The 24,301-nt window shown below is 48.5% G+C and overlaps 6 protein-coding genes across 6 annotated transcripts; 4 read left to right on the top strand and 2 right to left on the bottom strand.

Moving 5' to 3' along the window:
• Nucleotides 1-52: 52 nt before the first annotated feature.
• FTJAE_6742 (C2H2 zinc finger) lies at nt 53-3,185 on the bottom strand (the record flags this gene model as incomplete). Its single annotated transcript, XM_037353386.1, has 4 exons — nt 53-136; nt 186-2,001; nt 2,050-2,874; nt 2,926-3,185. The coding sequence occupies 4 exons, from the start codon at nt 3,183-3,185 to the stop codon at nt 53-55; spliced, it is 2,985 nt and encodes a 994-aa protein (XP_037206173.1).
• Nucleotides 3,186-9,156: 5,971 nt separating this feature from the next.
• FTJAE_6743 (uncharacterized protein) lies at nt 9,157-9,942 on the top strand (the record flags this gene model as incomplete). The annotated part of the gene is made up of 2 exons (XM_037353387.1): nt 9,157-9,354; nt 9,613-9,942. The coding sequence occupies 2 exons, from the start codon at nt 9,157-9,159 to the stop codon at nt 9,940-9,942; spliced, it is 528 nt and encodes a 175-aa protein (XP_037206174.1).
• A 1,123-nt stretch (nt 9,943-11,065) lies between these two features.
• On the top strand, nt 11,066-12,755 carry FTJAE_6744 (molecular chaperone; the record flags this gene model as incomplete). The annotated part of the gene is made up of 3 exons (XM_037353388.1): nt 11,066-11,239; nt 11,291-12,546; nt 12,602-12,755. 3 exons carry the CDS (start codon nt 11,066-11,068, stop codon nt 12,753-12,755), a joined length of 1,584 nt encoding a protein of 527 aa, XP_037206175.1.
• A 522-nt stretch (nt 12,756-13,277) lies between these two features.
• On the bottom strand, nt 13,278-14,032 carry FTJAE_6745 (uncharacterized protein; the record flags this gene model as incomplete). Its single annotated transcript, XM_037353389.1, has 3 exons — nt 13,278-13,806; nt 13,858-13,901; nt 13,958-14,032. The coding sequence occupies 3 exons, from the start codon at nt 14,030-14,032 to the stop codon at nt 13,278-13,280; spliced, it is 648 nt and encodes a 215-aa protein (XP_037206176.1).
• Nucleotides 14,033-14,269: 237 nt separating this feature from the next.
• FTJAE_6746 (ATP-dependent RNA helicase DBP10) lies at nt 14,270-17,010 on the top strand (the record flags this gene model as incomplete). The annotated part of the gene is made up of 2 exons (XM_037353390.1): nt 14,270-14,534; nt 14,582-17,010. The coding sequence occupies 2 exons, from the start codon at nt 14,270-14,272 to the stop codon at nt 17,008-17,010; spliced, it is 2,694 nt and encodes an 897-aa protein (XP_037206177.1).
• A 1,148-nt stretch (nt 17,011-18,158) lies between these two features.
• Nucleotides 18,159-19,849, top strand: FTJAE_6747 (zinc cadmium resistance; the record flags this gene model as incomplete). Its single annotated transcript, XM_037353391.1, has 8 exons — nt 18,159-18,234; nt 18,279-18,328; nt 18,382-18,426; nt 18,477-18,627; nt 18,824-18,951; nt 19,056-19,322; nt 19,375-19,638; nt 19,772-19,849. 8 exons carry the CDS (start codon nt 18,159-18,161, stop codon nt 19,847-19,849), a joined length of 1,059 nt encoding a protein of 352 aa, XP_037206178.1.
• Nucleotides 19,850-24,301: the final 4,452 nt, after the last annotated feature.

The following is a 24,301-nucleotide window of genomic DNA, read 5'->3' on the forward strand; positions in this document are numbered from 1 at the left end:
ACTCTCCAACATGTTTACGCCTGCTAGAAACAAGGAGCTGAGCACCGTCATCTTAATCAATTGTTCCGCCTTGGTTAAGGATAATGCAATTGCTTAAAAGAGCTGATCCTTCATGAAGCAATTCCCAACGTGTTGTCTGAAAGCTTGTTAGTCACTACTCAGCCTTGAAGCTTACAAGAGCATACCTGAAATGTGTCTTTGAGGACCATGAGAAGAGCTGTATTCGCGTTGACCCCTGATCTACCTTGTAGTGCACCTGGACTGTCGATGCCACCGAATTTGACAAAATAGTTCCTCATGTGCTGCAGCTTCTCGTGCCTTGTGGTAGGTAGCGGAATATTGGGACAAGGTCCCTCGAGCGCAAATCCATAACTCCACACAACCAGGGCAGCGAAGTACATCACCCAAGGCCGGTTCAGGAGAACATCGTCGCGGGCGTCGTAAGGCTCATCGAGGTGGTATCCGCCCGCATGTGCTGCAGATACTTGATCTGGAGCAAGTACTGAGCAGAGGAACTTGATAGCGTAAAAGGCTGCATCTCTCGCCCTCGCGGAGTGGGCCCAGTGGTCTTTGATTCGCCTTTGAGCACTATTAAACTCTTGAGGTCCAATCGTTCGACCAAGTAGACGCTTTGCTCGTGCAAACATTTGGCAATCCACGATATCAGCATGCATGGCCATGTGTGCCAAATGATGCAAAACCGTGCGACTTTCAAATACGACGTTGAACTCCTGCCTCTTAGTAGCGTCGTCTCGATATGGGTCAGCGGCTTCGCTTCGTTCAAGATGCTTGTCAAAATCAGCTTTCCAAGTGTCATATGCTCGAGTGAGAGTAGCCCGCCATCGATCACGACCACCAAGAGCCTGGATGATGCCGCCACCCAGCACATTGACCTGAAGATCCCGCTGGTGCATGTGCCATGAGACACTCAACAGGCCTGTCATGAGCACGGTTCTGCCGAATGATGTCGTGTGGACATCTTGACCACTCAAGGTTCTCTTGAGACCCTCCAGGAATGAAGTTGGCTTGATGCCATTTGACATCAAGTTTGATTCAATCCTCCAAACTTCAGAACTACTGCCGGCTCGCCACATAGACTCGTCACAAGGAAGAGGCAGCCGCATTTCATGAGCTACCATGACTGCAGAATGACCAAACATCGTTGCATGGATCGAATCGACAATGAAGGCTGCGAATGCTGCACGCCGGGTCGCCTCATTTGTGACCCAATGCTCCCACCATTTATCAGCTGTTCCTGTCGAGCTGGACGTGGAGGACTGCCGGGACCCATTGGATACGTCACGAGGGTTTGGCGGAGAGTCCAGTGCAGACTTGCCGATCAGAGATCGTCCTCGTCGCATGAGAGTGATGGTGGTCGCATGGTGAATGTGGGCCCGTTCGTGGAGTTCTCTTGTCGCAAACATCTTTTCGTATAATTCCAGAAGAATCAAAGCCTGGAAGATCCACAGTTTAGCAGGCGGCCTGAAGCTAACGTCCATGAAGATGTCCCATCGAAGATGCCAGGCAAGAAAGTTTGAGAGCTGGGCGCTTGCTCTCGTCACATTGTGTCCATGGGTCCTGTCGAGGCAAGCCCCTCCGATGGCCATCATCGCGAGGAGCAATAAGTTCGGTGTCTTGTCAGGAGAGAAAGTAGGCTTGTGAAGAATAGGCATCTGGTCGCTGAAATGATACCAATAAGAACCGATGTAAGCCTGCATCATTCTCTTACTCAACATATGCTCGCCGTTTGATCGATCACCTTCAAGCAGATCGGCCCATTGACGATCGGGTGGAGCATGCTTGTTGTCATGGAAGCGCTCTTTGATAAAGTCGAATAGTTCTTGACTCTTTTCCTCAGATATCGTGGCTTCCGGAACTTGTTGATCAAGAAGGTTGTTGACAGCCATTACCTGCTGAGGAGCGCTTGGAAAGTATCCAAGTGAATTGCTGTCTGTGCCCAGAAGATTCATATTAAACTGATTTCCTTGTAATTCCGCATAGCTAGTTTCAAGTCAGTAAGAGTTCCGTTATGTTTAAAGACATACTGACTTGGTGTAGTTCGGGCCCATCACTGGTGTCATGGCTTGACTGGGGGAATTGAAGAGGTAAGCCATAAAGTCCTCCGGCATCCCAACGTAGGGTGACTTGTTCGAATCGCCTCCCTCTCCGAAGACAGGAACAGTTGCGGGTATGGCCATCTGATCCAGCATCATCATCTCGCTAGGCTGCGTGGTTCCTGGCTCTGAGTATTCCGCTGAAGTAACTACAGCAGCATTTTGTCCGTTGGGGTACTGAGCCGGAGGGAGGGTCATAGGCATAACGTTTTGCTGGCTGACAAAATTATTCTGCGACATATTCTGTTGATTTGGGAACCCTTGCTGATTCGCAATTGGAGACATCATGTTGAATGGTGTATTGCCGGCAGACATAGACGGCCTTTGCTGAAATGAAGGGGATTGTGGTTGGCTGAGTTGTGGCGTACGATTATCATAACCCTGGGTCGGGGACATGTAACTATCCATTCCATTTGGCAGAGCTCCATTAGGGTATATGCCTGTTGGAATGTTGTTCATGGGCGAATATGGGTTAGGAGTTTGAACTTGTGGTGTCTGATAAGGCATATTCGTTTGCTGGTGCTTTGAGTAATCGATAGAATTATTCCGACTGAAATTAGGAGGTTGAACTTGTTGGTTTGATTGACCCGGAGCTATGGATTGTGCCATGATAGAATCCCTCTGGTTGAGTTGCGAGCCCTTTGCAGCATGTCGGTCCATATGCCTTTTGAGAAGATCTCCTCTGACAAAGGTCCGTGTGCAGTTAGGAAAAGTACAGTGGTAGGTCTGTTTAGAGTTATGGTTAAGCTGATGCCGGTACCTGTCATATGTCAGCATGGAGCTCTAAGTGTCGCACAAACTCGAGACATACAGATGTTCCGCTCTTGAATAGCTCTTCCCACACCCTTCAGCACTACACTCAAACCTCTTGTCCAGGCCCTTTCGGCTCCGTCTTCGTTTTCTGGCAGGGCCAGGGCCGTCGGAGTTGGAAGATGCGCCATTTGGTCCATCTTGATTTCCTTCTGATTTTATAGCCTGGTCCGCGCCGTCATCTGCTGGTGAGCGACTTCTTCGTCGGCCGCGACCTGTAGGATCCGAAGTGTCGCGAGGCGATATATTTTGAGCTCCCATTGCGCCGGAGCTGACCGGGGATATTGGGAGGGTCGGTTTCACGTTATTTGTTATAACGGAGGCCATACCCAATGTCCGAATAGGAAGCCTATGAAGTGAAGGCGATGCGATGTTTGTGTTTGGAAAAAGACTCAGACAAAGTCCAGCCGTGCTATAAAGCGACAGGCTAAGAATCCACCAGCCAGGCAGTGGTAGGCCAAGGCTCGAGGATGACGGTTGGTAATCTCTAGAGTCGCAAAGCGTGGCAGTTGGGTCTGTCACCGAGGATAGCGGGGTCGTGATGGCTGGGGTTCGCGAAGGTGGGACTGGACGGAATTAAAATCGTATAATTACTTCTAGGACCCCTACGCAATAATAGGATATTGCAATTAACGCATGACCGAAAGGGAAATCGATGTCGTCGAGCTGGCGTGACTTGTACGTCCAAGAGTCGCGAACAACAAAAGATCGGCACGCAATTAAAAAGTCAGACTTGATCTTGGGGTCAAGCTAAGTTAATGGGGTCAATTTGGAGCTGAACTGGTTCATTTAATGTTAGCAGCGAAAGACAATGAGTGTCGCGTGTTTTTGCGGCTAATATGGAGGATGCTATTGATTGAGGTGGATCAAAGAAGACGGGCCAGCTTGGGGAAGGCCGGGATGTGGGACCATGACTGGAGACCGGAGACGGGGTGATGCCGAGAGACCATCTTAAAGTTGGTCATTTAGACGTTGTGAGTTGTCGTATTGCTGGCCTGTATATCTCATGATGTGGAGAGAAGATAAGATGCAGACGTGACAGTGGTCGAGGCGTTGTTGCGGCGCCGGGTGAGGCTTCTTCCTTTTGTCTAAGGTAACCAGGCTTGTTGTATATGACGGAGTTGACTAGAGGTCGTTGCTTATTTATGTGTAACGTTCGACAGGAACACGGAAGATTTGACTGATGAGGGACAGGATGATCCTTGAACAAAGTGTTTCGAGAAGGTATAATTCATCGTCGTCCTGCAGGCAGAGCAAAGTCGAACGACATACGGCAGGGACGGAGACAAAGGGGTTGGGCCCAGTATTGGATATGATCTAGCCAGTGGTAGACAACAACAACTCCATGTTTTTCTCGTGGCTCACATGCAATGATCCGATTCGAAGTATGCGGTGATTTCGTGGTACAAATAGACGTGCCCGAGTGTGGTCCTTGCTGTCTGAAGTGGCGCCGTTCAAGGATGAGGATGCAGAGGAGCGTATGAGACGTGAACAGAGAGAGAGGGAGAGAATTGAGTAGAGAAAGTTACATAATTACCGACCTTGAGATGAGGTTCGCAGATGTGCAACGAACGCAACACAGGTGTGACAGAAGGATGCTGGAAGCCGAGGGGTTGTAAGAGAAGAGAGAAACGGAAGACGGAACAACAGGATGAGAGCGAGGTACTCGACAAAGATACAGCCTGAGTTGATGAGTGACTTTTCTGGCTGAGATAATCAGGAACAGAGATGAAACGGGCTTACACCACAAATAAGAAACAGTAATAAGAGTTCAGGTACGCTCAGCAAAAGCAAAGCAAAGCAGTGAGTGCAGTACTCGAGATATCAAAGGGTCTCGAGTAACCAGAAGAAGCAAGTACAGGTACTGACTGTAGTCGCTATACCAAAAGCTTCATTCGCAGAGCAAAAGCGTGGGATGGACGGGACGGAACTGAAGAAAAGACTGAGCTTGGTCTGGGGAACGTGGGTGCGGGTAGAGAGTGGGGGGTCGTTGACTTTAACAAAAAGGATGGAGCCCCTCAAATGTTCAAGTCTCTCGAGTCTCACCCATCAAAATTGGATAACCAAAATCCTACCTTCGAGGCTTCGACACCTTTACTGAATTACGATACAAGGGTCTCCCAATGTCCAATCCACGCTCACCATCCTAAATGAGCCTGAACCCTTTTCGTACCATGTCTTTGCCTTCTCGGTAAAGCGTCCGTCTCCTCCTCCACTTCGCTTCTCCACCCTCGCCTCTCTCCATGCAACCTCCATATCCCTGCGCAAACTACTAGCGCAGCCTCATTCACATCTTTGATGTCCGACCTGCCGATGACTTTTGCTGATCATGGAGAGATACAAGGCGGTAAAATGCGTGCTGTAGATTCCTCCAGTCTTGGTAAAAGCTCAGAGGAGTATTCCACAAGTGAGGGCTTTCAAGCAATGTACGAACTCATATACCAGGTTGTGAGGACCCTTGCTCCGGGGAGGATGACTGCACAGGGATATCGCGCTTTGTCGATGTGATAACGTCTGTTCACATTTTGACCGGGCATCCATGATCAATCTCTTCACTGAGGACTTCTTTAGGTGAGCACTTGGGCTCGGCACCTTGGCAGTTCACCGAGAGCTGAGATCCATTGCGACATGCATAGACACCAACAAGTGTGACTTTCTAGTTACGTACGTTTAGCAGACATGGCCAGAAATAATTCGTAAGGCTCGAGGCCTTGTTGGTTCGATTTCGTGAGACATTTCATGGGTCCGACCAACCAACATTACAGCTCAGGAGGTGGACATGACTTCTTCATCGACCCCAATATCAATCAATGTTTACCCAATCTGGCATAACTCCAGCCTGGGATTCTCAACCACGTCCAATAACCGCTGACAATGAATGGCGCCTCACGATCTCTCGGACCACTCACCCCGTAGCCAAGTTGGGTATGATGGGAGCCGACATCTCACGGGCCACTCCGGGCTCCCATTTGCGCTGTCACGCTGGCATTATGTATGTACACCAGCCCTTGCGTGATGCGATGATGCTAGCCTGCGGGCCGCCTTAGGCTCACTTTCGTGTGTCATCAGCTTTTTAATGGTGGCATGAGCAGTGCGCTTCATCCAGGAATATCGGGGTGGGGAGATGGCCAACGCTCCAGGACGGACGCGTATCTGAGGTAGCAATACTCGGTACGTAATCCTTTAAACTCGAGCCGGGCTCATGTTATCTATGCTCTAATTAGGAGGCATCGGCAATCTGACTCCTCAATTGCTTGAGTTGGAGAATCGTAGCAAAAAGACTTTCGTCAACCGTTTCAACTCTGACAATCTTCAACATAAAGGTTGTCGATCATTGGATCCACAACGTGAATCGACTCTTGGGTATAACAATAATGCACCAGCTTATTCTTGTCTCTCTGTCTCTTTGCTTTTGATACCCTAAACATAAACAAGAGAAAACCTTGGTATTCTTGATCATGTTTCAGTCACTGGGTTCATCAAGCATTCTGGAGATTAAGCTATCTGTACTCCCATAAGTCAAATCCAAAAGCTGTGAAATTACCACATGTAATAATGACACTATCAAGATCATAGGCTGCAGTCGCCATGTCATCGACTACATATCAATTACAATAGATGCTAGCAAGAATGATTCAATGGCTCGTTCTCTAAACTGATTGTCAATTTTACGTAGTAATAGAAAGAGACCTGCTTTTGTTCATCAACTCCTAGGAAATCGACCAAAACTTATGATAATGGCAACCCATCAACTACAACATGACACCTATCCTAATAGGTACTCAAAGTTGTGCATGTTTCTCAAAACTAAGACACTTTTTGAGACTTGTCAACTTTCTGAGCGCTAACAGGTCGCCTGACAAAAAAAAACCCGGGTTTTTCGCAATAATGCTTCTCCACAGCGGCTGATACATCTGGCTGGGGATTGTATTGGCTCGCATCACCTCCGCCTGCAACTATTTCCTCAGGTATGCAGGTCCCTCCCCTATGTAAGCGGCCCTAATTAGCCATCTCCTTGTCCAAACTCTTGGGCCTTATCTCAGGGACTCTTTATTGGCCGTGAAACATGCAGGCGCTGAGTTCCATTCACTCATGGAAATCTCAAGATCAACGTAATGGATTGCGGAGTAGATAGGCATAGGCTATAGGTGACCTGCAGGCTATGGTCTGGAGTCCGGGGAAGATCCCTACACCTGGAGATGCCCTATCTGTGAACAATCTGGTCGAATATACACATGGTGTCACAATTTTCTTTTACAAACGTCTTGCTCAACACTCCCAGAGTTCCACCTGGCGGGATCGCCCATGTCGTCCCACAAGACATGACATTTTGCCTCATGCATGAACTGGTAACACACAACACCGTGTCGAGTCTCTTCTCATCGAGTCTGATCGATTGCCCCTCGTGAGGCTGGAATTACGACAACATGCACGACCATCGGCCAATAGATCCAACAACGACGGAGTACGACGTATACCGCTCTCGACCGAGACGCCATCGTCGGTGATCCTTCGAGCAAGTTGCAGTAGCCTTTCATCCTTGAGTCTGCAGCTGTTGGGTCTGAACAGCCTATTCGGTGAGCCAGAAATGGAAAGCCAGGTCCCTGGAACAACCCTCCATGAACTAGCACTCATCACAGCCCAATAGCAGAGGATATTGAGATGTTTCGACCACTGCCATCAGCCAAAGTGATACTTTATCCACATGATTTGAGGGTCCTGCGTGTTGACAATGTGAATCGATCGGTAGTTACAGCGCTGTATTCCATGCGGCCGGATCACAAAGTGGAGTGATGGGTTTCTAGATCTCCGGTTCCAAGGCGATCACTGAGACTAGGACGATGCCGCGCTCTGCGATGTACCAGTGACGAGTGATGGATTGGTTTGAATCACTAGTAGTCAAGCTTTGCTGCGTGGGGGTGGTTTCTAGTCTGGACAAGGTCCCACATAGAATGGGCATATGGGAGTCTCGTGACGACCCTTGGGCTCAATGACCTGTAGACTGAGGCTGTCGCACTGGGTCATCATAAGTTGATGATGTCGTTCCAAGATTTACTATGCGCTGTTAAAGCTGCTTATTAGCTCCAGACTGTTGAGTCTTCGGAGATACTCCGTCGAACCTGGATCCCTGAGACTTGGTTGTTGTATCATGGAACGGAAGTCTTGGTACTCCGTACTTTGGGCACACGATCAGTTCACGATGACGAGTGGTAGCGACATCGGTCCAACCATAATGATGCAGTAAACGACTCAAACACATGTTCAAAGACCTAGAAATGTGCCTCAAGCATATATTTGTCATATTAAAAAAGCTGCTCCCGACAGCATGGCTCTTTTTTTATTGGACTCAAGTTCAGCCCTTCGTCACCTCTTTGCTTTCGGAATATTTTAATGAGGGGCACCGTTTTAACAACGGAAGCCCCCTGCACTAACGGGTAACAGTAAAGGCCAAAAGGCAAATGGATGACTGCCGCCCAGAACGTTTGGAAGGGTTCTCGGGTGATTTATTTCCGCACCTCAAGAGTTGATCTCTTCCTCTTTCTGTTGATGCTGAAGTCTACATACCTACCTAGGCATGCTAATCCAAGGTTAGTAGTTGATTGATTGATTCTTGTCTAGGAATCTAGGGAGTCAGTTTGACACTTCAGAGCTGGCCAGAATAAAATAACGAAAAGCCAAACCGAAAAAATGATGGGCCATTATAAGTTTTTGTTTCTTTTAAGTTTTCATTCTTTATTAAAAATCCAAGCTATTAAGGTATTGGATACTGGCCTAAACTGGACTAGGTACCATTTCATAGAGATGGTAACTTTAAAATATGTCCTTCCTTATAACTCCATCATATCGAGTCGCATCGATACACAAAGACATTTCCTGTGATTGCAAAGACTAAATCCTACAATGGAAGTCAGACGCCAATGGGGCGGGGCTATTCCGCTTTTGTAGTGGTGGTTTCTCCTTGCGAAGCACCCGACCTCAGCCAGCTGCCACGCTATCGCAGCGATAGTCCTGGTAAGGAGGTCCCTGAGGTAGTACCTATCCACCGAAAAATAAGTGATCACGCACCAACTCCGGCCAACTCCTCTCCCCTCTCATTTCCTCCCACAAACCGTTGATCATTTTGCTACTACCTACTATTCTATTATGTGATCGAATTTCTCCTCCCATTAGCCTCTCATTTTCTCGCGACGAGTCAATTTAACAACATCGACAAATCATTCAGCAGCCCATCATGCCTCCCGCAAAATCATCCCGCAATCACGACGACAAGGCAGACACACCCAATTCCAAGGAAAAGGGTGGAAATGGCCATACCTCAACGAAGATGCGTCGCAACGCCAGCCAACAGAACCATTCTCACCTTCGCGAAGTCCAAAATGCCACGGCCGCTCCTCCCCCTCAACCTCCAGCTGAGCCATCTCCCCCTAGTGTTCGTCAACCCCCTCTGTTCTCCCATGATCTACGGTCGCGCCCCTGTTAGATGGTTGGAAGACTTCGAGCATGCAATGGCTGCTGGAGAATACCTGACGCACTGTATCGTCAGTCTATCTGCTTTCCTCTGCCGCCCTGTATCTCTCCCTCGCAAAATCAGCTCCAAGTCTCAATTATTTATCGAACCACTTTGCAACACTTGCCATACCATGATCGCTCTGATTCCGCATCGAGATGCTAACTTGTTTCCTCCCAGCTGCACTGGGCCTCGTTCGACCGAGATGTCCTCCATGCCTACCGTCGCGAGCATCGCTTGAACACGCCGAGCTCATTCTCGAGCCCATACTGCCAATGGATCCTTTCGCAGCCTAATGGCATCGGCATCCATTCTCCAACGATGGTCCGACGCCGACAAGCTCGTCGCCAGAGCAAAGACCAGCTGGCACTCGCCGTGCGTAAACATTTCAATGGAATGGGCGTGCAAGAGAACGACGTAATAGTCGATTTTATCTACAAGATTCGTCACGATCCTAGTCGCATCTCCAAACCACAAACGGGAGGCAAGACCCCGACTTTTGCAAAATAAGGGCGCTTACAAGCGATGGATTTTACGCAAGGGACGGTTACATTGGTATGGAGTTTTGGCGTTCAACACAAGCGTTACAGCACTTTTGCTTCCAGCGACCTGCGAGTTTTGTTTTTACAAAGGGCTGCAAAGGCATACGGGCATGATTGCATTGTGCGTACGACATAGGCTTGAATGTCTTGCGCGGATTTAGATTACGTCATAACGATACCACTTTAAGCAGAGCCGAACAATGGCTGCTTTAAATTACTATATGTTTCAGGGTATTTTGATACCCAAAGGTTCACGAAGGATTTAGGGACTGCGTTCTTTCAGATAGAGCGCGAGAATACTACGGCACTATTATTCTCTTATATTTGTTTCGTTGTTTTGCGGACAACGATTTTTAATTTTTTTTTATTATAGTTTGTTGGTCATTGAAAATTGCACATTGGCGTTGCCCGGGGAGTTATCATGATAAGCCATTAATTGATCATTAGCTCAAAGTCCGACCCTTACCGTACTCCATAAAGAGGACAACCGAGAAAATACTCCATAATCACTTGTTCAAAGTCCATATGTACTGTACAGAAAATGACAACTGATCTTGCTGACTCACCACTCGGGATTTGTCAAGCATCACGGCATTCTATAGCCTGTTCTCGGCTTCTCATGCATGATATTGAATGTTCGGCAAGTCGGGTTACTTTCGGCATAAGACAGCCGCCGATATCTTTGCGATGATATTCGAGTATTGGGTTTCTTCTTAATCTGTTGGCTGTACAAGGTATATAAGAAAGACTCTAGACTGGAGATCACAAAGTCTGACTATCTTACTACCTAGTTTTCTTGCCTCAACTCATCATGAACGTTATTTCCTGAGCGAGCTGCTGTATCATCGGCTCCCGTTGTTCCTGAATACAAATTGACCAATAAGCGTCCGTGTATAGCGCAGCCGAAGCCGGCCGTTATGACGAAGCTGGATGCCTGAGGCTTGTCAGTGGAAAAGTTCGAGATAGGTCTCGAAAAAAAGAGAAGCACGAGCTATTCCGCTAGTTGCTCGTGACGTTTCACTCTTCCCTCGTTGCACCTTTTGCATTTCTCTGCATTTTTTTTAGAGTCAGATGAATTCTTGCAGTTCAAGATGAATCCTAGTTTGATATCGAAGGCCGCCGGTCCTGCGCGTGTGCTGGCGCAAAATGCACCCAAGATTCAGTGTTTAAAGAAAGGTGCCCAGCTTCACACTGCGGCATGGCGGGCCGGCTCTCAAAACCGATCTTCTTTGAGGAAGAGGACTCGAGCTCCTTCAGCGAAGCGGGTGAGTAGCTCAATACCAATTGATAAAATTTTATATTCTGATATGTGATAGTTGTTCCATGCTACAAATGCCGTCCAGCAGAAGGATCCTTACCAAGCTCTCGGTGTTAGTAAGAGCGCATCGGCCGGCGAAATTAAGAAGGCATACTACGGCCTAGCGAAAAAGTTCCATCCCGATACGAATAAGGATCCTCAGGCCAAGGATAAGTTCGCCGATATTCAATCCGCATACGAGATCCTCTCCGACCCCAAGAAGCGCGAGCAGTACGACCAATTCGGCGCCGCTGGCTTCGATCCTAGCGGGGGAGGTGCACCGGGTGGTGGTGGTGGTGGTTTCGGTGGAGGGCATCCGTTCTCTGGCTTTGGAGGTTTCGGCACACAAGGAGGTTTCGGCGGCTTTGGCGGACAGGGAGGTTTTGGAGGCGGCGTCAACTTCGAGGATATCTTTTCAGCATTTACCGGACAACAAGGCTTTGGCCGCCGCGGACGACAGCAAGCTCATCAGCAGGAGATCTTGGTCGGTGACAATGTCGAAGTTCAAGCTACTATAAGCTTTATGGAGGCGGCAAAAGGCACCAGCAAGACGATTTCGCTCACACCTCTCAGCACATGCGGTACATGCAAGGGTAACGGTCTGAAGGCCGGCACATCGAGGAGTGCCTGCAGTGCTTGTGATGGAACTGGCACTCGAGTACACTTCATGCAGGGTGGCTTCCAAATGGCATCTACTTGCGGAACTTGTGATGGTACCGGTACGGTTATTCCCAAGGGAGCTGAGTGCAAGACATGCTCAGGAGATGGCGTTGTGAGGGAGAGAAAGTCAATCACGGTGGACATCCCTGCCGGTATCGAGGACGGCATGCGACTTCGAGTTGACGGTGCTGGTGACGCGCCTGCTACTGGCCGATCTTCCGACCCCAACGCTCGTGGCCAGAACGGAGATCTATACGTCTTTATCCGAGTCACCAAGGACCCCAAGTTCCGTCGAGACGGCTCCAACATTCTTTACACTGCCAATATTCCTCTTACAACAGCCTTACTGGGTGGCCATGCAGAAATCCCTACTCTGGATGGAACAGTCAATGTCAAGGTTGCCACTGGCACCAACACTGGTGACAAGATCACACTTCCCGGCATGGGAATGAAGCGTCTCGGTTCACGACGTGGTGTCAACGGTGATCTCCGTGTCGAATACCGAGTTAGCATGCCCAAGTATTTGACAGCTAACCAGCGAACTATTGTTGAGTTGCTTGCCGACGAGATGGGTGATAAGACTGCCAAGCGCGTGATGGGCGTTGGTTCTTCCAGGTAAGGCACTGATTGCAATCTCAACGGTTTAAACAATTGACACTGACCTTCCAAGGGACCCAAATGACCCCGAATCGCACAAGAATGAGGGCTTCCTCAAATCGCTTTGGCACACACTGACCAATAATCCCGCTCACCAAAAGGCGAATGAGGATTCAAGCCAAAATGACGACTCAAGCAAGAAATCTGATGATAAGGATAAGAACTAAATAACTTCCGACTGATGATGATATGTATCATATACTGGGGGTATTATTAAAATTAGAGTGGGAGAAGCGCATTTGTTGGTGTTCAAAAGGTTCAAATTTTTTGTATGGCGTCGGTGGAGGGTTATGATAGCCCAACTACTCTTGTAGATCTGCCAACTGCATCAGATCTGTTGTATACTAATCCTGTAGTATAGAAGGAGCTATGAAGCTCCAACGAGGCCACTCTCCTCATTGAAATTGCATTTCAAGTCACTTGAAGGTGCACGTTGGATATGAATGATACTACGAATACATCACGCGGTCTACGTCAATGATATACGTCCATGATGAACTTACCGTACTGAAAACCGACGTCTCTGGAGTCGAGTGAGGCTTGAAACCTGGGGGCACCTTGTCTGACTTGATTAGAGTCCAAACCATTCATCATAATTATTTAACTCACATACCAGCGCGACATTGTTTAGTGTAGCCGTGTCCCTTCATGCTGTCTTCCCAATAAACTCCCGTCAAATACCAATGTCTCTAGCCGATGGGCTTGAGCTTCTTCTTCTTCTTTTTCTTCTCGCCACCTGATCCTTTCTGGAATTGTCGCCAGCTGCTGATCCGCTCATCCCGGGTGGCTTCCCAATCCTGTTCATGCTGTCGCTTGCGCTTACGCTCTTCCACCTCGGCATCAGTACGTCGTTGTTCACGACCTTCTTCCTGGAGCTGGGCTTTCATCTGGCGACGTCGGCGGTGCTCGTTATCAATGAGAACATCTCGCGCTTTTGCACGCCACATCTTTCGGAACTCTTCCGTCTTAAGCTCTTCACTGTCGACAGTCCATTTGTTTTCGCGAATAAGCAACATTCGAGCGTCCGCAATAGCTTCATCTAGCCGTGCACGGTGCTTCTCGTCCATGAGCTCTGTCTGGGCTTTCTTTAGCCGATCGAAGGCATCTGGAGCCAGTGGGTTCTTTGTTTTATCGGGATGGATGAGTAGAGACTTCTTGCGGTACGTAACTTTGATATCTGAGTCAGGAACACCAGGTTGGAGATCAAGAACGGCATAACTATGAGAAAGTTAGATCTCAATGCAGAGAAATGACGAGGGTTTCACATACGCGTCGAGGCGAAATGCCTTCAAGATGCGGTCAATCTCAGCATCCTGGAGAGAGTCAGCGGGAGTCTTGATGACTGATCTAGTTGTCGCAAACAGCTAACCTTATCAAATTCTTTGGCCTCAAGCTCAAGAGCATCGAGCGCATCTTTATCTTCTTTCGAATCTTTGCTGGACATTATGGGCAATGATAAGTTTCTAGAAGTTGAAATGATGAAGAACCAACAAGGTTGAAAGTGAGTGAAGGATAGGTTAACAATAGGCGATAGACAGTCGCAGGGCCGGAACAAAGTGGCCCACTTATATGCCCCGCGAGATAAGATAACAGAAAAAATTATTGGGAAAGAGCTACTGAGACTCTTAGACTAGGTATCTTAATTCTACATACATATCGCTGATATCGACGACGAGTCACAATGCCACAACGCGGCGTCTCACCGACCCCTTCTGATGGAGAGATTGATATCTTTGGATCGTTATACCCCGGCGACGGCGAAGATGAGAACGGCGCCAACGATGGCGGCGCGGACTTCGACTTCGATGGCCTGTTAAACGCCCCAGAGCCCGGCAACGATGACAACGATGAGGCATTCATTGCCCTTCAACAGGCGGCTTCTTTTCGAAAAGCATCGAATCTCAAGGGCAGGACAGTCAAGAAGGGCGGAGGTTTCCAGGCCATGGGTAAGAATGGCAACATATGAGGTGAAGAGACGACTAATATCTTCCAGGTCTGAACAGCAACCTCCTAAAGGCCATCACACGGAAAGGTTTCTCGGTCCCAACTCCAATCCAACGTAAAGCCATTCCTTTGATTCTGGACAGAAAAGATTTGGTCGGCATGGCCAGAACAGGTTCCGGAAAGACAGCAGCCTTCGTTATTCCTATGATCGAACGATTGCGCGCGCACAGCGCCAGGTTCGGAACACGGGCGCTTATCCTTTCGCCTTCTCGAGAACTCGCGATCCAGACTTTGAAGGTTGTGAAGGAATTCAGCAGAGGGACCGACTTAAAGTGCGTTTTGCTTGTTGGTGGTGATAGCTTGGAGGAACAGTTCGGATCTATGGCCGCCAATCCCGATATTGTGATCGCAACACCTGGACGATTCCTTCATTTGAAGGTCGAGATGTCTTTGGATCTCTCTTCTATCAAATACGTTGTTTTTGACGAAGCTGATCGCTTGTTTGAAATGGGTTTTGCGGCACAGTTAACAGAAATTCTGCATGCACTTCCGCCTTCACGACAAAGTTTGCTCTTCTCTGCGACATTACCTGCCTCTTTGGTTGAGTTCGCCCGCGCCGGCTTACAAGATCCAAGTCTTGTGCGACTTGATGCCGAGACAAAGGTTTCTCCTGATCTTGAGAGCGCTTTCTTCTCTGTTAAGGGTGCCGAAAAGGAGGGATCTTTGCTGCATATCCTCCACGACGTTATCAAGATGCCAGTCGGTGCCCCAGTGAGCGCTGAGGACTCCGAAACAGGATCCAAGAAGCGAAAACGCGGTGCTGACGGTTCAAGTGGCAAGCCTACCGAGCATTCCACAATCATTTTTACAGCAACCAAGCATCACGTCGAGTACCTCGCCAACTTATTGATTTACGCTGGTTTCGCTGTCTCCTATGTCTACGGATCCCTTGACCAGACTGCACGAAGAATTCAGGTCGAAGATTTTCGAAGAGGCAAGACAAACATTCTTGTCGTCACTGACGTTGCTGCACGTGGTATCGATATTCCAGTTCTTGCCAACGTCATCAACTTCGACTTTCCTCCCCAGCCCAAGGTTTTCGTTCATCGAGTTGGTCGTACTGCGCGAGCAGGCCAACGGGGTTGGAGTTACAGTCTTGTGAGAGATACTGACGCTCCTTATCTTCTTGACCTTCAGCTGTTCCTTGGCAAGAGACTTGTTATTGGCCAGGAGGCCAAGAACCCATCATTTTCAGATGATGTGGTTGTTGGTGCACTAAAACGAGACCCTGTAGAAGCTCAGGTAGAATGGTTTAACAAAGCTTTGTACGAAAGTGAGGACATCTCAGCGCTACGAGGAGTTGCTATCAAGGCAGAGAAGCTCTACTTGAGAACAAGGAACTCGGCAGCTGGTTCAAGTGCGAAGCGATCGAAAGAGTTGGTCGGAAGTGAAGGTTGGACACAACTTCATGCACTCTTTGGTGAGGACGTTGATGGAGCTGAACAAGCGCGAGCCAATATGTTGGCTAGAATCAGTGGTTTCAGGCCTCAGGAGACCATTTTTGAGATCGGTGGACGCCGAGACAAGGGAACTACTGAAGCTGCCGAAGTAATGAAGCAGTTGAGAAAGAGAATTACTCCACGAAGGCAAACAGAGAAGAAGGATCACGACGATTTCGATGGCATTGATGACGATGTGCCAGTTGTTGCCGAGGTGGAGGCCATGGCCGATGAAGATGAAGACCAGATGGATGTGGACGAGGCCGCCGAGGAGTCGGATGATGGTTTGGAGGTCACCGTATCCAACGCCAACCCAAAGAAGGGGCAGACGGATTGGCGAGACTCGGAAGTTTTCATGTCTTACACGCCTCGGACATTCAACGCCGCCGAGGAACGTGGGTACGGCGTGTCGTCCGGTGGCCAGGACTCTTCCAACTTTGTGGAGGCTGCTCGTGGCGTGACCATGGATCTTACGAATGATGAGAACGCCAAGAGCTTCGGCGAGCCAACTCGCTCAAAGATGCGTTGGGACAAGAAGTCGAAGAAGTATGTGTCACGAGAGAACGATGATGACGGATCCAAGGGTGCCAAGATGATCCGTGGCGAGAGTGGTGTCAAGATCGCGGCCAGCTTCCAAAGTGGCCGCTTCGACAAGTGGAAGCGTGCCAACCGTCTCGGCAAGCTCCCTCACGTCGGCGAGGCAGAACGTCCTGGCGGTGCCAACCATGTCGCCCACATTCCCTCTGGTGTCCGCTACAAACACAAGCAGGAGAGGGCGCCAAAGGAGGCAGACAAGTACCGCGACGACTTCCAGGTTCGCAAGAAGCGTGTCGACGAGGCGAGAGAGAAGCGCGTGGGCCGTTTCCGCGACGGTATGGGAAGCAAAAAGGAACTCAAGGGCAGGGACGATATCCGCAAGGCCAGACAGGAGAAGGAGAAGAAGAGGCTCAAAAACGCCCGTCCTGCCAGGAAGAAGTGATTTGTCGATTGCAGTGGCATCTACGCATGGCGTTTGGTCGATTTGTAGAAAAAATAATGCGATTTGTTTCAATGGGTTCTTTCAGCACTTCAATGAGCTAAACTGTGTAGATATCCTTGAGTTTGTATCGGGATGTGTTGCCTTTGTCACGGGCCAAATGAGCCAGGGAATCACAGAGTTCCGAGCCAAACACTGTCTCTTTGAGAATTCTTACCCCTGAGCATCAGAGTCCCACGCTGGCTGGTACACACCAACTTCGTCCTCCAAATCAGCAACACATCGTTTTTTATTGCGATTTGAAACGTCTCTGGTTACAACTAATGTCGAATTTTGCCATAGCCACCCTTCTAAAACCGTAACTACAAATTCTTTTGAGGTGGCTAGAATATCGGTGAATAGGAGACACACAGATTTGCATACCCTAGGACACAGTGACATTACACAAGATGTTCAGCGAACCTCAAAACAGACAGCGATTTAAACACCGGCCATATAAATAGATACAAAACATAATAAGTCTTTGAAGTGTATCAGATTGCTCAGGATTGGCCACTTGTATAGTTTTCACTGCAAACCTACCTTACCGCGGCAACAACCAACATCACGAACGCACACAACATCACGAAGCTTTATATTCACCAAGCACAAAGAGCTGTCGTGAAACAGAAATCATAGCCAAAACATACCTGGATTCCATCTTCGGCCCGGCAAGTTAATGCTACCCCAATCATTGTCCCGGAACCCGATCACGGATAGCTACATGAGCCAACACCTTGATAAACCACTTTTTAATATCCGTCTTCGCTTCGCTGACTTCTATCGGTATTTTCAATGGGTATGGGTGACGGATGGAATCTATCTCTGACGTGTTTGGCTATTGTCGACAACAATACGCTGCTGTTTGCCCTGCAAGCTGATGTGATGTTATGCCAGCTCCCTCAGAGAGCTCACCTATTCAGACCTCTTAACCGCGGAAGATCACTCCTCGAAATTTTCAAAGGAGACTAAAGTCGAGCTGATTCCATTGATAATGGGAGCCCCCTTAAAACCTGGATTTGCAAAGCTGTCAACTTAGGAGGCCAGAAGTGAGAATCCAAGCGAATCACAAAAGAATTTCTAAACGAAGACCACAACCTCAAGATATCACAATGAAAATCACAAAGAAGCAGAGGCTGATAGCCACAATATGTATTTCTTTCTCGTTCTTCGCAGCTGAGTTGGCTGGTAAGTCAAATATCATCTTGGGAATCCTCACTGATAGCATATAGTTGGGTTCTATACTCGCTCGATCGCATTGATCGCCGATGCTTTTCACTACGTACGTAAATCCCTTATTGATCAAGATGGAGATGAATATCTGAAAACAAACAGCTTAGTGATCTCATCGGAATAGTTGTCGCTCTAATAGCGTTGATGGTAGGTTGCGAACCTGCACCTCAAGTGTCTTATGTAGCTTACCATGTTAGTTGCAAGAACATACGAAACCAGCTCCACAAGGATACACATATGGATGGCACAGAGCAACTATACTGGGTGCATTCTTCAACGGAGTCTTTCTTTTGGCACTGGGGATCAGTATCCTGCTGCAGGCTGTTGAACGATTCGTTCATTTGACTCGTGAGTTCTCAGTTGATATATGGGATCACAACTAGAGGAAGCTAACAAAACAGGCGTACAGCAACCTTTTCTGATCATGATAGTTGGTTGCGTTGGTCTGGCACTAAACATTCTCGTACTATCCTTCCTTCACGGTGAGAAAAGACTCCAGCCTTCTCTGATATTCGCGATAACACTCACTGACTTGCTTCTTCAGATCATGATCATGAACACGACCACCAGGGAGATAGACAACACAGCCATGATGATAGACTACAGAACCAGGAGACTACTGGACCGTTAACTAACGAGACAATAAGCCAGAGCATGGCAGGTTTGGCACACGTGAGTCTAACATGTAGGCAGTTATAGAGTCTTTGTCATTAATAATAGCTCAACAGATCCCCATGGACCACCATAATCATAGGCACACAACTATGTCCGTGAAGGGCCCGGGAAGGGACTTGGGTATGCTTGGCGTTTTCACTCATGTTCTAGGAGATGCCATCAACAACATCGGAGTCATCATTGCGGCTGTTCTGATCTGGCAACTCAAAGGAGAAGGTCGATACTACGCGGACCCAGCAGTGGGAGTCTTCATCTCACTCATGATTCTCCTATCAGCTCTACCTTTAGTCAAGAAAAGCGGCGCTATTCTACTACAAACTGCGCCTGAAGGCGTCAACCCTGAGGACGTCAAACGTGACATTGAGATGGTAGCAGCGTATAGCTCATTCTGTTCAGAGCCAAGACTAACAAGCATTTTAGATCCCTGGCATCATATCGGTGCACGAGCTGCATATCTGGCGCCTGGACCAACGCAAATTTGTCGCCTCTGCCCACATCGTCGTCGACAGTAGAACTGTCCAGGGTTTTGCAGACAAGGCTAAGATCATCATGGAATGTCTCCACGCATACGGGGTTCACTCAGCAACCCTACAGCCTGAGGTTCTCGAAGCGAGCCCCGTGATCATGCCTGACAGTGGCCCAGGGTCTCAGGACCAGGCAACTTCGATCGACGCCAATCACAGCGTATGCAGAACTCAACGGCCGCGAGGAAGTGAGCAAGAATGCCAGGTGATTTGCGGCAGCTCGTGTGATGGGCTGAGGTGCTGTGCACCAGTGCACCCTGAGTGATCGACAGCCTGGATGCTGTTTGCTACAGTCCGAGCCTGAGGCGAAATGTGACGAGGAGAGGGGTTTGAGGGGTCTGGGAGGGGCCAATTCGTCAAAGAAGTCGTAAAAGTTTATTCCTCAGTGGTTTTGTCACTTTTGTGGTCTCCCCCACGCTAAGAGAAAAGGGATATCCCTGAAATGACTTTAAGAAGCAAACAGGCTGTGACTGTGATGCGGCCTTTTGCCGCCGCTGTGTGTTCAAGTGGCGTTCAGACTTAACTTAGTGGGCAAGGGCTTTGAGTGATATGAATTAGTTGGCGGGTGAAGCCGGGGGAAACGTTGATGAGGCTTTAACATATGCCTCAAATAACGGGGTTGTGAATGGTGAATTGTGAAATGTGAGGATAGCGGGGTTGAAGTTCATAACTCGATGCTCGCAATACAATGGAATGCAGCCAAGCCTCGACTAACACTGCAAGTTTCACTATCAATCAGGTCAGGTCATTGCGTATTGTTAAGCTGTGTTCACGCACTGCAAGCCACAGAGCAAAGGGACCTCGCGGCTGAAGTGATGTGATGCATTTTCCACTGGATCAAAGACCCTTGACAGGATTGACAGTCAGCCTCATGAATGGCATATGCACAAGTCACACCACCACTTGCTTTGGACCCTTGAAATGTGATGGCGTGCTAATCTCGATGAGGAAAAGCTTATGAGCCACGCATTAAGAGATCTGAGGCCAGCCACCGTGATCCATTCGAGCATATATGTAGCATTTAAAAGCTAGGATGGCGATGATGGTGTTTTAACCTGGAGTGTGGTGAGCGAGGGTTTGGCGTTACATTGATGCAGGCAGCCAAATTAATGACATTGGGTTTTGAAGGTAAGATTGTCAATGTTCATAAAGTGACTTGACTGGAAGACATCTTGTCACAAGTCAGCTGCTCATTTCAGTGAGACGGTCAAGGGACGGCCCGCCCATCAACTAGTCGACCCAGGCCAATGATGATGACAGACGTCGAACAAGACTCACAGTATCAAGGTGACAGAGTAAGCGAACAGCTGCTATACCACCCATCTCATGACTGTGTGATGTGCTTAGAGTAACATTTGCCGACAAAGCATTAATAATGTTGCTCCCAATGGCCAAGATTCGCTGAAAGCTGTTCCTTGTGATCAGACGCGGTGAATCCTTGACCAGGATTATTCTGCGGTGGAAACACAGCTGTCTCCTTGACGTGAACCGGTCTGCCAGGACATGCCTGACACACATTTGAGCGCAACTGTAACCGTAATTTGGTGTGGGGAGTTGATATTGATCAAGTTCCGATCGAGTAACCTAGCCTAGCAAATCCGAGACGATGATCCGGATGCAATCTTGGGTTCCCAAGCACTCGGAGGACACAGCAGGGATTCTGGTTGGTAACCTCTCCAACCCAAGATGTGACCTGTAACAATCCGTAGCAAGGATGGAATAAAAGCTCATGCGGCCGCTCCACGCGCGCCCGCCGGAGTATGGTGGTTCATTTCATTTCATTGTCAGAGCATCTGCACCAGGGATCTTGAAGCAATCCCAAAGCTTCAAGGTGAATGGATATCCCGTATCTGCTGTAACTCGTCTATTTACGCGGAGACGAGACAAAATACCAGTAACCGCCAAAGGCTGGTCAATTGCGGAGACTGGGGCTGTGGGTTAGGGCGGTTGCAATGTACGAGGACCCTTTTTTCCTGCTGCAGCTCATAAGCTATGGTTACAGAAGCGAGAGTGCTGGGCGGTGAGAAAGAATGTTGAAGAGGAAGACAAGTGGAGTTGCGAGGGTGGAGGTTTTAATAAAGTTACACGTGATGAACGCCATGTTTGACATAGGTAGGTAGACCACAATGCATGCATACAAGAGACAGTAAGTTATGGTTAGAGTTAAGGAGGGATGCATATATTTTGAAACCTGATAGAGCGATATGTCATGGCAAGACATCAGTAGAGGGCAAACTATGTATGCAGCTGGAAAGGGAGTTGACGAAGCAACTTCTAGGGAGACAACTAAGACGATAACAACTAAAACATCAGCCATGATAGTTTATTAACTAAGAATGCAGCTATTCATATTATGGCTAGTGACTGCTGAAGTCGCTGGACTCTCAGACTGGCACTTGTGTTTGTTTTCAAAGATTGATATTAGGTAGCCAGTCTCTTTGGCTCCAAACGCACAAAATACCAAGATACATGCTGCTGCAGCCATATAATACTGTATGAAGCCGAGCAGGGGAGAAAAACAAGACTGAGACATGCGAATCGCCCAGATAGGCCACTCGTGTTGTTGACAGCTCATCTTGAGACATCAAGAAGGGTTATCAATTCCGTCGTCACTCTCATGTACCTTGATCATCACATCTAGAGGCTATTCAACAAGTGATCTGCAAGACAACTGCAGGCAGCCGGAAATTCGGACAGAAATTCCTCTTCACCGACAAGAAGGCAATATCGCAAGTCTGTTAATGAATACGTACCTTGACTGCTTGTCCTGCTGATAGTGATCTTTACCAGCGTCACGGAAAATAACAGATATGTGGTTGCAGTGGCCCGCTAACGGGATGAAGATCGACAGTCCAGACCTCGTGTGAGTATGTACTTGTACCGCTCCGACATAGCCTCGCACTCGACAGCCCCAGGTTACTGATAGTGAACAAACAGGCCAGACCCGGACGAGTCGGTATGTATCGAACTGTTGAGAACAACAGTGACTACGTGACTCATTCGCCACGGAGTGGCCGTTGATCGCGTTCTTTCTTGTTCCTGTAGATCACTAATGGAGGGGAAGACACAAGCGACATTGAGCCTCGAGGCAGCTTACCGCGGGGCATTTTGTGGCGGGACATGACGATGGCGATGCAACCCCACGACGCCTAGCATCCAATGGAATTAGACAGGCATTTGCTCTACGGATACAAACGTGCAAGTGGCCGTTAGGGCCGAGGCCTCAGACAAAACACTAGCCAAATGTTTAGTTGCTTGTTAGTTAGCTACCATATTCTCTTGTGAATGAATAATAATAAACAGTCACTAAACCGAGCCCTTGAGCCGAGAAGAGTCCAAGAGCTAATTATCCGTACCTGAGCGTGGAGCATCGTCTGTTTCCATGCCTGCTCGGCAAAGAGGATCATTCGAATCGATCGAACCCGAAGACACGGTTATGGTACTTCGTGGCATTAGCATGCTCAGCTCATATCCATTATTTAGCATCGTGCTGCCTGCATCACATTCGCAAGGGGGGCCATTGGCATCAAGAAGGATCAGGGATCAATCGGGATCCTCCTTGATTCAATATTCCGATGCTCTGACTGACCAGGGACTGGAACTAAGGAATAGGCGAATTCAGAAGCGTACAAAAAGTTACACAGTAATGTCAGGCTTCTCGCTGGCTTGATCACTGGCACTGGCATGGCAGTACGTATGTCTTGGCAGAATGTCATCCAATGTAATGTTGTAAGGGGGGCTCCCGCGTCTTGATATCCTCAAAAGTTCAAGCGGAGCTGTATCCGGCAATGCGAGTCAAGCTGTACGGATCGAGATGCCAATGGACACCGCGCGAGTCGAGCCCGAGTTATCCGTCGAGTAGAGTGATCCTACTAATTACGTACTGACTGAAGGATTCTACGACGGAGCCACCGGAGAATTTTTCATTTCTCACGGCACTTCAAGTTCGAGTCGAGTGGGTGAGCGAGCGAGCGAGCGAGAGAGAGAGTGTGAGATTGGGGTGAGGGAAAAGTTCAGTAAATTGGAGGTTGCTGAAAAACAAGCTCATCATCCTCCACACCATCAACAAACAAATTCGCATCCATCTCGGAGCCGACTCGTGGATGTGCTAATTAAGTCAAGGACGTACAGCGCACCACACACACACACGCTCTCTCTCTTTCTCTCAAGTTGCATGTACAATAGCGTCATGTGTACGGTGCACGTTTTCTTGAACCAATAGAACAGAGGCCAACGGGTAGGCCAATGCTACCAGCCGATAGCGGCGGCTTGCAACTGCGCGCGTTGGTGATGGCATTGTGATGACCAGAACAAGGGGTTGTGATAATCTCATACAAAATACCCTTACCTTGCCTAACTACATGTACAACTACAAGAAATACTTACCTTACATTACATGCATTACAATTGGGCTGCGATCGATACGCGCAATTTTGAAACGCTTACTGGTCGATGCCTTATCGATCATCCATGTCGATGAATTCGCGCTCGTAAACTGTTCGCTTACCGATTCACTTCCCTTCAGTACCTGCTGTATCTCGAGTACAAGCCCTCCGAAGCAGATCACGAGACAGCCGAGGACAGGACAGGACAAGGCAGGGAGTTGACTTGACTGTGGCACCGTTACCCATGGCGTTCTTTAGCCGGCTTCTTGATGCTTGGCCTCGGCATGTCTAGCTTATACCGTAGTCGCTAGTGTGCGCGATGGTTGCTGTGTTGAGGATTGGGCTGAGTTAGCAAGCAGTTAGTGAGTTAGTTGTGGAAGCTCTTGTAAGAGGAGTGTCAAGTTCAAAGTTAACGTTGCTGCGTATTCGGACTTGTGG

The sequence above is a fragment of the Fusarium tjaetaba genome (assembly GCF_013396195.1).
Source record: "Fusarium tjaetaba strain NRRL 66243 chromosome Unknown NRRL66243_c0000132, whole genome shotgun sequence".
NCBI classification, from domain to species: domain Eukaryota; kingdom Fungi; phylum Ascomycota; class Sordariomycetes; order Hypocreales; family Nectriaceae; genus Fusarium; species Fusarium tjaetaba.